At 42.0% G+C, this 12,203-nt stretch overlaps 2 protein-coding genes across 5 annotated transcripts in view; one reads left to right on the plus strand and one right to left on the minus strand.

Annotated features, from left to right (window-relative positions):
* PYURF (PIGY upstream reading frame) overlaps nucleotides 1-3,045 on the plus strand; it is an 89,081-nt gene extending 86,036 nt beyond the window's left edge. For 2 of the 3 annotated variants that reach the window (XM_027544098.1, XM_027544097.1), the window contains exon 3: nucleotides 1,506-1,926. Coding sequence is in view for 1 of the 3 variants with exons in the window: in XM_027544097.1 (XP_027399898.1) it covers nucleotides 1,506-1,565 (60 nt within the window). In the remaining 2 variants the exon portion in view is untranslated. Of the gene's footprint in view, nucleotides 1-1,505; nucleotides 1,927-2,540 lie in introns of those variants that run through there. The other variant, XR_003511481.1, reaches the window with a different exon arrangement.
* Nucleotides 1-12,203, minus strand: part of HERC6 (HECT and RLD domain containing E3 ubiquitin protein ligase family member 6) — a 57,591-nt gene that overhangs the window by 27,333 nt on the left and 18,055 nt on the right. Inside the window, exons 9-11 of one of the 2 annotated variants that reach the window (XM_027544093.1) lie at nucleotides 7,815-7,939; nucleotides 7,037-7,096; nucleotides 4,202-4,295 (exon numbers count right to left, since the gene is read on the minus strand). In XM_027544093.1, the coding sequence (XP_027399894.1) occupies nucleotides 4,202-4,295; nucleotides 7,037-7,096; nucleotides 7,815-7,939 (279 nt within the window). The remainder of the gene's footprint in view (nucleotides 1-4,201; nucleotides 4,296-7,036; nucleotides 7,097-7,814; nucleotides 7,940-12,203) is intronic. The other variant, XM_027544095.1, reaches the window with a different exon arrangement.

Raw genomic sequence — 12,203 nt, forward strand, 5'->3', positions numbered from 1 at the left:
TAGTATGTGAGAACCGTCTTCCCTATTTTATGTTGGAGTCAATTAAAGAAATAAAAGTGAAATCACATGCCTGGACCTACTGAACAAATCGTGAAGGTTGCTCAATTAGAAGGGATCCATACCTAAATCTATCTCACCTAAAATATACCGTAGCAGAGAAAATGGCACATGTTCACCTCACCAATCCTGTTTCATCTTCCTTCAGGGCTCACAGGAAGATGGCATTGCCCGGCCTTCCTGCAGTTAGGTGGAGCCATGTGACCAGGTTCCAACTAATGGAATGTGAGGGAAGGTGATATATGATACTTCCAGGCTTGACCCCTGAAGCCTCTCTGTGACCTTTCACACCCTTTTTCCTCATCTGCCAATCAACATGAAAGATCTACCGGAGAATTTTATGGCCCTGGGGCCTAGAATGCCACAGAGAATGAGCCTGAGTCACCCCTGAATGAGCTTGGGTGGAGTTGGGGAGGGTAACAGAATCTGCCATGCCCAAATATGCCACTCTGACATGACAATTATTTTAAGCTGAAGGCAAGTAAGAAAAAGTAGACACAGAATGAGCTCTCTGGCCTCCCCAATCTTCCTGAAAACAGAACATAATTCCCCTCATCAAGGTGTCCTCTTGTCCACAACTTCCCATATCAGGAAGGGCATAACAGTCTCACTAGCAGAGCTGAGCTGGCCCGCCACACAGCAAACCTTACTACCTAGCCCTTATCTACCATTACTTTCTTCATATATCTGCCTTCCACCATTTGCCATCTAAGAAGCTCAAAGTCCTTTTCCTTTGTCTTTTCACTTCTCTACAAAATTATTGTTCTTCATTTGCTAAGTTGCTATCATGAAGTGAAAGTGAAAGTGAAGTCGCCCAGTCGTGTCCGACTCTTTGCGACCCCGTGGACTGTAGCCCACCAGGCTCCTCCATCCATGGGATTCTCCAGGCAAGAATACTGGAGTGGGTTGCCATTTCCTTCTCCAGGGGATCTTCCTGGCCCAGGGATCGAACCCAGGTTTCCCACAAGCAGGCAGATGTTTTAACCTCTGAGCCACCAGGGAACCATGGACTGTATAGTCCATGGAATTCTCCAGGCCAGAATACTGGAGTGAATAGCCTTTCCCTTCTCCAGGGATCGAACCCAGGTCTCCCACATTGCAGGTGGATTCTTTACCAGCTGAGCCACAAGGACAGCCCCATAATACTGGAATGGGTAGCCTTTCCCTTCTCCAGTGGATCTTCCCAACCCAGGAATCAAACCAGGGTCTCCCGCATTGCCAGCGAATTCTTTACCAACTGAGCTATCAGAGTTGCTAGAGAGGCCCCAATTCTAACCACTCCTTAAAGTTACTTATCACTGAGTATTTCCATCTATATGCAGGATGCACATGTTAATAAACTTGCTTTTCTCTTGTTTGTCTATCTTTTCTTAGTGTAATTTGCAAGGTCCCAGCCAATGAAGCTAAGATAAGGAGAGAAAAAATAATATTTTTTTCCTTCCCTACAGGTGCCTCCTACCTCAACCCTCTTTGGACTTTGGTGTGAGAAAAAAATCTTTACTGTGTGAATAAGCCATTGAGATTTCGAAGCTGTTTGGAGGAGCTTATGTTTGGAAGAGGTAATCAAGACGATGTTGCCCCTTGAACTGGACCTGGGCAATCAAAGCCTCCTCACCCACTCCCACGTGTTTGGAATGTATGCTCTGCCCACTGTTTCCACAGTTGGTATGTTCCAAGGACCCTGGCTTCAGAGAGTAAGGTATTCTGAGACCATCTGGATGGTATATGTGACTGAACCCAGCAGTTAATGCCTCTGTATGAACTTGAAGATTCCAGGGGTTGGGTGTAGAGACCTACTCATCTCGATGTCACCCAAGACAAACCTTGTAAGTTCCCTGGCTTATTAAACCTGCCACCTTCCAATCTGGAGTGGCTGCCTCTTTCTTCAGTCTTTCCTGGTCCTCTGATCACAGGAGCCAGTTTCTGAACCAATAGTTTATTTATTCTAACAGATCTTAGATACTCTTTAACTATGAATGTCTGCCTCTACATAAGGATTAAGTATGATGATACATAAACTGTGAAGTACTGTATATTATTGTTATTATTACATTAATGTTCTTGCAATTTGTTTTTTCATATATTCAGAAGAACATGACTTCTGTTGAATGCTATTAGGTATACATGAGAAAGGTGTACAAAGTCACAAAACATCAAAATAGGGTCAAAAAAGCTAGATTTCTTTTGGCGTATAACATCACAGAGTATTTGATTTACCTGTGTGCATCATGACACCATAATAGTATGCAGTGGTCCCAAAGCTGCTTCACTAAGAGCCCCTTTTTATAGAGTATTCTTCAAAACTAATGTTTCTTAGCACTTATATTAAGTATAGCACACCAAGTAATCTCCCACATCACCTAAATATTTTTGTTAAAAATATACTTGATCACATTTACTATTCTTACTTTTTCACGTTGAAAATTAAAATAGTTTCTACTGCATATTAAGAAACTCTCTCCCCCTTTCCCTTCAAAATGTAGGGACCCACAACAGTATAAAGATGATTTTAGACTGAAGACGTCAGAGATACAGCTAATAGAAGAATGAACGGAAAGAAGCTTTCAGAGCTTTCCTCATCTGACTAAAGGCAGAGGCTTCAAGAATGAAGCAGCCATACATTTCCTCCTAACTGGGCAGGCAAGTGAGCTACACTGCCAGGGAAAAGACCCTGCACTTGAGCTTGGATGAGAAATTGCATAAACAAACCTTACTGCAAACTATCCTATCTTCCATGTATCTGCCTAAAAGCCCCTCTGTTTCCCTGAAAAGTTCATTTGTTTTCTCACAGAAGCCCTTTCTATCCTTTCCCTAAAATTGGTGTATAAACCCTTATTCCTAGCTGTTCTGTACAAGAGTAGAACTTTTCTTTTCTGTCAATCCATCTATTGTTATTTGGTAGGTCCCCAAACATATTGGAGGAGGAAATGGCAACCCACTCCAGTGTTCTTGCCTGGAGAATCCCAGGGACGGGGGAGCCTGGTGGGCTGCCGTCTATGGGGTTGCACAGAGTCGGACATGACTGAAGCGACTTAGCAGCAGCAGCAGCAAACATATGAATCCCATAATGCTCTTTTCATAAATTATACTTCTTAAACATTGTTTTTCTCATACTGAAAAAGAAAACTGTATCTACTGTATATTTAAGCATTCAGTAACAAAAGTGCGTCTAGTCAAAGCTATGGTTTTTCCAGTTGTCCTGTATGGGTGTGCGAGTTGGACTATAAACAAAGCTAAGCGCCGAAGAATTGGTGTTTTTGAACTGTGATGTTGGAGAAGACTCTTGAGAGTCCCTTGGACTGCAAGGAGATCCAACCAGTCAATCCTAAAGGAAATCAGTCCTGAATATTCATTGGAAGGACTGATGCTGAAGCTGAAACTCCAATACTTTGGCCACCTGATGCAAAGAACTGACTCACTGGAAAAGACCCTGATGCTGGGAAAGATTGAAGGCAGGAGGAGAAAGGGACGACAGAGGATGAGATAGTTAGATGGCATCACCGACTCAATGGACATAATTTGAGTAAACTCCAGGAGTATGATGGACAGGGAGGCCTGGCGTCCTGCAGTCCATGGGATTGCAAAGAGTCAGATATGATTGAGCGACTGAACTGAACTTTAGAAAATACTGGAGTAGGTCGCCATTTCCTCCTCCAGGGGAATCTCCCTGATCTCCCTAGAGATTGAACCTGCATCTCTTGTGTCTCCTGCATTGGCAGGTGGATTCTTTACCACTAGTGCAACCCGGGAAGCCCTGGAAAATAAAATGCCAGCACCTAAATCAGTAGTATTTCTCCTTGTGGCTCAGATGGTAAAGAATCTGCCTGCCATGTGGAAGACCTGGGTTTGATCCCTGGATTGCAAAGGTCCCCTGGAGAAGGAAATGGCAACACATTCCAGTATTCATGCCTGGAGAATTCCATGGACAGAGAAGCCTGGTGGGTACAGTCCATGGGGTCTCAAAGAGTCGGACACAACTGAGCAACTAACACACACACACCATATAGTAACTGCATAATAAACACTAGCCCCTCCTCTATCACATTTCTATCTCACTCAACTCCTAAGAAAATTAACTGTTGGTTAATTGGTTCCTGTAAAAAAATTATATTGCTCTATTTCTAAAGTGAATATTGTTTATTACCATCGAAGAAATCCATTCTTTTTCTGTTAACTTCTTGAAGGTATCTCTTGCCATTTCTAAGTCCACATCAATGGAAATCATTTCTCCAGGTTCTCTTTGGATGCAGGAAATGCAAAAATAAATAAACAGATTAAAAGAATATTTCTAACTTCATATATCATTATGTGTAATTTTATTTATCCTACAAAATTAGATATAATCTTTTTTACTTAAAGTTTGCATTCTTTTGAAATCATCGATTTACTTGGCACCAAAAGTTGTTTTTCTTTTTTTTAAGTTTATGTTTTCCTAAAAGAAAACAGGTAACAATTTATTATCTCAAGTTTGGACAGTTAACAATAGCAAAAGTTTACATGCTGTGTCTGAGAACTGAGATCCTTTACCCTTACACTCAGCCTGCACTATGGGAGTTGAAACTCCCTAACCCCATCTATTTTCCATCGATATTTACATTACTTTGGGATTCCACTGGGATTCCACTGTTTCATTAGCATGACTTTATTATTCCAAGACACTCCTGCCCAGGCCAATGGCTTGACTGTTCACTTTAGGAACTTCCTGGAACACAATCAACAGTTTATGCCCTAAAATTCTTTGCATCTCTTGTCTCAAAATCCTTGCCTTGATGTTTCCATCTGTCCTGGATTGTGGTACCTTTCCTCAGTCCTAATCAAATCCCCAACCCTCCCCTCCCACATTGAAAAGACCTGCCTTATTCCAAATTGCTAATTTTTAAAAATCCAAACCTGGCCATGCCCCTCAGAAATACTACAAAGGCTTTGTTTAGGTGTGGCATTTCCCTGGGTTGTGTTGATAATATTTGAGGAGCCTGCATTCTATATAACAATTTGTCTTTATAATATATTATTTAAAAATATTTCAAGTTTACCGGATTAACCAACCAACTGTAATACTAGGGCTAAAACATTCATGCAAGTACTAAAACAAAGTACTATAAATTCCCCTTTAAAATAAATCTTCCTTTGCAACCTTTGGCATCTTAAGATCAAACCTTGAGGTTTCTCACTCCTGAGAAGGGAACATGGAAATTTTAGAAAGATAATATTCTTAGTGTAGAAAAGATTATCCTCTATGTAGTGAGAACTAACTTAAGGCTACAGTGGGGAAGAAGGAGAATGAGTTGCATGGTAGAATCCCCTCCTTTGCTGCCTGGAAAGACGGAAAGAAGAGGAAGGCAAATGGGAGAGAAAGAGAGCAGAGAGAAGCAACGTCTTAATTTCTCATCTCCTGTCTTTGGCTAAATATGTGGAGACAAACAGGGATGCCCTGTGGGACTCTCAAATGACAACTGCCTCATGAGCTGTGGAGGTTAGAAGAGGGGGTGAAGGAAGCCATGACATTCAGCTTCCCTGGGCTTCTCTGGTTCCCAGGTGAAGCCTCTGGATCCAGCAGTTCCTCCAGTCTCCCTGAGGAGTGGCTGAGCATGCAGCTGGGTTAAGAAGCAGAGCTGAGAAATACCTGCAATAGGGATTAAGTGAATACAGAGTACCGCCTAGTGGCGGTTGTATACAGGTATCTTCTGAACCTGTGAGCCAACCTGAGGCCAAATCAACAAGGGAGGGACAGGACGTGACCTAGCAAAGGAGGACTGGGAGGAGTTCCCACCAGCTGCAAGCAGACGTGTAGGCATCAGCCTCCAGAGAAGACAGATGGCAGCCTAATGTTAGTCGCTGTCATGTCCGACTCTGCGACTCCATGGACTACAGCCTTCCAGGCTCCTCCATCCATGAAATTTTCCAGGGAAGAATACTGGAGTGGGTTGCCATTTCCTTCTCTAGGGGATCTTCCCAATCTAGGGATCGAACCCAGGTCTCCCGCATTGCAGACAGACATTTTACTGTCTGAGCCACCAGGTAAGCCCAAGGGCAGCCTAAGGGCCCCTTTATGCTGCTACCCACCCCACTCCCTTGTTATTGCTAAATTAATTATACAAGGAGGCCATCACACTGCAGTGGATCTCAGGCCACGGTGGCCTACAAAAGCAAACCAAAATCTAAGCCTGTAAATTCCTCAAAGTTATGAAATCAAGCCTAAGGACAACCAATCAAAAAACAAACAAGAAAAGCCGACTAGGCTTTAAGATACAGCTAATCAAAGGCTTCCTTTCTTTCTGCGCCTTCTCTATGTCTTTCCCTGAGCTCTTACCACTGGAGCTCTCCACCAGTTCCAAACTGGTGCTGTGTGATGCAGATCGATGTTCACTCTTATAAACTCTTACAATTTTTAACCTGCCTCACTTTATCTTTCAGTCATTCCCAGGTATATTATTGGAGATCAAACAGGGAGGGCAAGGAACAGTTGACCCAGTGTTCAGCATTTAACAAAGGAAATGATAAAACTACTAAGATCAAGTGTCAAACCAAGTAGCAGAGAACTTGGACTCTCCTCTGTGGTAATAAGACTGTTAATAGTTAAAATAAATAGGATGTGTTTTCCTTACTGGGCTCACAATAAGACCTTCAACGTGCAGCCCGGGCCTCTAAGTACATAAGTGAAGTTAGAATGAGTTGATCACTCCTAGATACAAAGATTCTGGAAAAAACACCATTCTTGCCAATCAGATAACACAGGAGGGCAGGGCAGAGGAAGGAACAATGTAAATTAGAGATTACAATTTGTAGTAGTCCAATGGGAAATTCCTTTATAAAACAGAATTCTGTAACAATCCATGGAGTTTTCTATGTTGGATTTTTGGTTCATAGATAACAAAATTCACAAATTAAAATGACTGAGTCTAAATATTTCATTTAAAATATTCTCCAGTGTTTTAAATAAAGGTAAGTCTCTTTAAATAAAGGTAATTATAAATATTACCTCTTCTTTAAAAAACTTGCAGTCAGACAAGCAGGAGATGAAAATATCACTCTAATTTCACTGCAAAAATAATAAAATAAGGTTAAGTCACAACATACTACTAGCATGTTACTTTTATTTTACTCAGTATATAACTGGTGATGTGGAATCATTAATAATGATAATAACTGCTCTCTTAAGAGTTTTCCAAATTCTTGCTATACTTTGTGCATGGTCTGCTAGATCTCATAAAAATCCTTCATAGCTGATTTGATCAAGTCATCTAGATTTAAATAAAATCCACCCTTTTGAAAACAGAAATTTGTGGAGCTGCAGAGAATAAACTGCTGCTGCTGCTGCTAAGTCGCTTCAGTCGTGTATGACTCTGTGCAACCCCATAGATGGCAGCCCACCAGGCTCCCCTGTCCCTGGGATTCTCCAGGCAAGAATACTGGAGTTGGGTGCCACTGCCTTCTCCGGAGAATAAACTATGAAGCTATAAAAAGAGTCAGTCTTGGGGATGGCTTTGTGGGACAGACAGAAAGCATTTTTGATTCACTCCTGAATTTCCCTCACCTATCAAAGCACCTGGCACATTGTACATCTTCAATATAGCCCAGTTAAATGAAGAATCAGTGAATATGTCAATGACTTCTTCAAACTACAGATGGTTTAAATCAAGATTAAAATGCAAATAATTTAATGACAAAGCCAACCCCTCTATCTTATGTCTATGATAAAATGAACCAAGGCTTCAGAACCAAGTAAAAGTGGTTTCTACTTTATCAGATAGAGCCACCTCTTAGCCACTTCATCTTCTATACTTCTTTTTGCCACTGCCATCCATTTTTCTGTCAGAGACTGGTTAATTCGGCTTATTTCTGGCAGGGTTTTCCTGGGAACACTGGTGGAACTAGTATCCTTCTAGGAAGAAAAAAAAAAGAATGATCAGGAAAATACACACACACTCCAAGTAGTAAGTAAGACACAGGTGGGAGACACATGGAACCTGCTCAGGCAGTGGGATTTGGTGGGAGAAGCCTTGGCATCAGACTGGCTGGCTGTTCCATTTCCCAGCCTGGGCCACTTTGATTGGTCTGAGCCTTAGTTTTATCATTTAAAAAGTGAAATAACACAAAAGAATTGAAAACAGAGACTCAAACAGATATGTGTATGACAATATTCATTGCAGCATTATTTACAATAGCCAAAAAGATGGAAACAACCCATGTCCAGGAACAGCATCAATGGATGAATATGGAATACTGTGTGCTCAGTTAGTTAATCATGGCCAACTCTTTTGAGCCCATAGACTACAGCCCACCGGGCTCCTCTGTCCATGGAATTCTCCAGGCAAGAACACTGGAGTGGGTTGCCATTTTTCTCCTCCAGGGAGTCTTCCCAACTCGGGGATTGAACTGGTATCTCTTACTTACATCTCCTGCGTTGGCAAGCAGATTCTTCACCACTAGTGTCATCTGGGAAGCCCATATGGACTATGACTCAGCCACAAAAGGAAGGACATTCTGACACACACTGCAACATGGATGAACTTTGAAAACATTATGCTACATGAAATAAGCCCAATATAAAAACATGATTCCACTTATATGAAACAGGCTAATTGATAGAAAGGATATTAGAACGTACTTGGGGTCAGGGGTAGAGGAGAACTCAGAGTTATTATTTAATGGTTAAGAATTTCTGCTTGAGGGGGAATAAAGAATTTCTGCTTGGGGTGATGAAAAGTTTTAGAGATGGTTAGTGACCATGGTTGGGCTTCTCAGGTGGCACAGTGGTAAAGAATCTGCCTGCCAATGCAGGAGATGCAGGAGACACAGGTTCAATCCCTGGGTCAGGAAGATTCCCTGGAATAAGAAATGGAAACCCGCTCCAGTATTCTTGCCTAGACAATTCCATGGACAGGGGAATCTGGTGGGCTAGAGTCCATGGGGTCACAAAGAGTCAGACATGACTCAGCAACCGAGCAAAACAGTGGTGATGACTGTACAACACTGTGAGTACAATTAATATCACTGAATTGTACATTTTTAAATGGTTAAAATAGCAGATTTTATGTTATGTATGTTTTACTACAGTTTAAAAATGAGTTAACGATGACCACCTCTCTAGGCTCCCATTAAGACTAAAATACATTAGGTATACAAAGCCTTTCAATTCTAGGAAGAACTCAATAAAGACTAGCTTCTTTCAGCCCTTTAACCATCCACAGAGTTTTGCTTTTGTATCAGGGGCTTTCAAACTTATAACAGAATCATCTGGTGATCTTGTTAAAGCAGGGCCCATCCCCACAGTTTCTGATTCAATGGTCAGGAGTGGAGCTCAAGAATTTATATAGAGCAAATTTCTAGGGGATACTGATGCTGATGCCTGCCGATTTGGGAGCCACACTTTGAGAACTGTGGTTCTTTACAATATTTGAAGCCAAATGGTTCAGTCAGAGGTGTCAGAGAAATTTGGGGAAAAAAATCTGTCTTTAATATATTATTTGAAAGACATCAGTGCTATGACTCCATATTATACCTCTGCTTTTGCTAAATTTATAATAAATCAGAGAATTCTGCATCACTTTTGTTTAATGCTTAACTAAAGACCTCTTGAGAAAGATGTATAACCATAATTCCCTTCACTTTCTTGATCTGAGTCCTGGGTGTCCCCTGGAGTCCAGTCATAAGGAAGCTTTTTTCCTCCAACATCCTAGGAACCTCAGGACAATGAGGTGCTTCGTATTGGCACTCACAGACCATTTCTTCTACTTTATTCTTCAAAATCTCGGCTCTTCGTAAGTGCGTGACATCAGACTATATCACCTGCCTCCCTGTCTTCTATGATAATCACCTGCCAAATTCCTAGGCACCACCCTTCAATAATTGAAAACTTTAGCATCTTGTTGACTGTCTTCCTCAGCACAACCATGCCTGTCACCATTCTTTCCGTCATTCTTGGCAACTTCAGAATTAATGAACATAATTTATTTCCCTCCATGACCTCTCAATTCTTGATCTTATCTGTGCTCTTTTCCTCTGCTCCATCTTAGCCATCCAGGCCCTGGATCAGGGTTTCTAAACCGACACAGTGGACATTTTGCATCAGATAACCCTTCTTGTGGCAGGTGTCTTGTGCATTGTAGAATGTCTAGCAGCATCCCTGGCCTCTACCCATTAGACATTAGTAGCAGCCACTCCAACGCACATGGCCCTCCCTCAGTTAGGACAACCTAAACTGACAGACATCTCCAAATGTTTCCGGGTGTGCAAAATTACTCCTAGTGGATTGCCCCAGATACAGGTGATATTTTGTTCTTTATAATTATCAATAATTGTTCTACCTTCTAAGTATCTGCTGGAAACATACTCCTCTCGGATCATCATACACCATCCTTCCACTTCACTGACTTCACAGTGGTACTCCAGTCTAACATTCTTTGATACGGAAATGAGTTAAGACTTTGGGGCTGTTGGGTTGAAATATTCTGCATGTAGAAAGGACATCAATTGACTGGGGGCAGTGGCAGAACGTTACAGACTGAGCGTTTCCCACCTAAGTTCATATATTGGAATCCTAGCCCCCAATGTGATGGTGTTAGGAGGTAGGGCATTTGGGAGGTGATTGGGTCATGACGGGGGAGCCCTCAAGAATGGGACTAGTGTCCTTATAAAGACCCCAGAGAGCTATTTTGCCCTTGTCCCTTTTGCCATGTGAGGATATACGGAGAAGACAGTCATCTATAAGCTGGAGGCAGGCCCTCACCAGACATCAAATGTGCTGTCATCTTTTTTAAGTCATACTGCATGGCTTACGGGATCTTAGTTCCCTGACCAGGGATCAAACCTGAGCCACGGCAAGAAAAGAATGAAGTCCTAGCCACTGCACTGCTAGGGAATTCCCAAATGTACCATTATCTTAATCTCAGGCTTCCCAGCCTCCAGAACTGTGAGAAATAAAATTTTGCTTATAAGCCACTCAATCTACAGTGTTTTGTTAATAGCAGCCAGAACAGACTAAGACACTTACTTTAACAGTGGAACCCACTCCAACATTTTCTGAGGCCCTTGGGCACTCCGATCTGTCAACTCTATTGTTTGCTCATTATCCATCACCCTCCTCATGTCTTTCTTACCCAGCTATGGTCAGCACTATAATCAGTCCTTTATAAATACCTTTAAGTCTTCTGTCTTGAGTCACCTGGGAAAAGTCCACCTATAGTTAATCTCAACTCTGAATTACTCCAAAGGAATCCAAGCAGCTTAACATCAGTGGAAAAAAATAAACAGTGCTGACTGACTTCACCATAAGCCTACGACCACAGATTTCAAATGGACACTCTATACTGGCTAGTAATCTCCCATAATGTTCACCTTTTCACTCTGAGACATGATTGCACACATTCCTTGTATTCCTAAACCTGTAGTGATCATCCTCTGCTTCTCCAAGTTTTAGATAAGGATTGTACATCACTAAGACCTTCCCTGGTGGCTCAGAGGATAAAGCGTCTGCCTGCAGTGCAGGAGACCCAGGTTCGATCCTTGGGTTGGGAAGATACCCTGGAGAAGGAAATGGCAACCCACTCCAGAATTCTTGCCTGGAGAATTCCATGGACAGAGGAGCCTGGCGGGCTACAGTCCACGGGGTCGCAAAGAGTCGGACACGACTGAGCAACTTCACTCAACACCCAAAAAATATATCCTTTTCATTAACAGGGGACTGGAACGCAACAGTAGGAAGTCAAGAGATACCTGGAATAACAGGCAAATTTGGTCTTGGAGTAAAAAACGAAGCAGGTCAAAGGCTAACAGAGTTTTGCCAAGAGAACACACTGGTCATAGAAAACACTCTCTTCCAACAACACAAGAGAAGACGTTACACATGGACATCACCAGATGGTCAATACCGAAATCAGATTGATTATGTTCTTTGCAGCCAGAGATGGAGAAGCTCTATATAGTCAGCAAAAACAAGACTGGGAACTGACTGTGGCTCAGATCATGAATTCCTTATTGCCAAATTCAGATGAAATTGAAGAAAGTAGGGAAAACCACTAGACCATTCAGGTCTGACCTAAATCAAATCCCTTACGATTACCACTAGACCATGCAGGTATGACCTAAATTAAACCCTTATGATTATACAGTGATCGTACAGATTATACAGGATCTATTTGAAGCAA

Source organism: Bos indicus x Bos taurus, chromosome 6, assembly GCF_003369695.1.
Source record: "Bos indicus x Bos taurus breed Angus x Brahman F1 hybrid chromosome 6, Bos_hybrid_MaternalHap_v2.0, whole genome shotgun sequence".
Classification (NCBI taxonomy): Eukaryota; Metazoa; Chordata; class Mammalia; order Artiodactyla; family Bovidae; genus Bos; species Bos indicus x Bos taurus.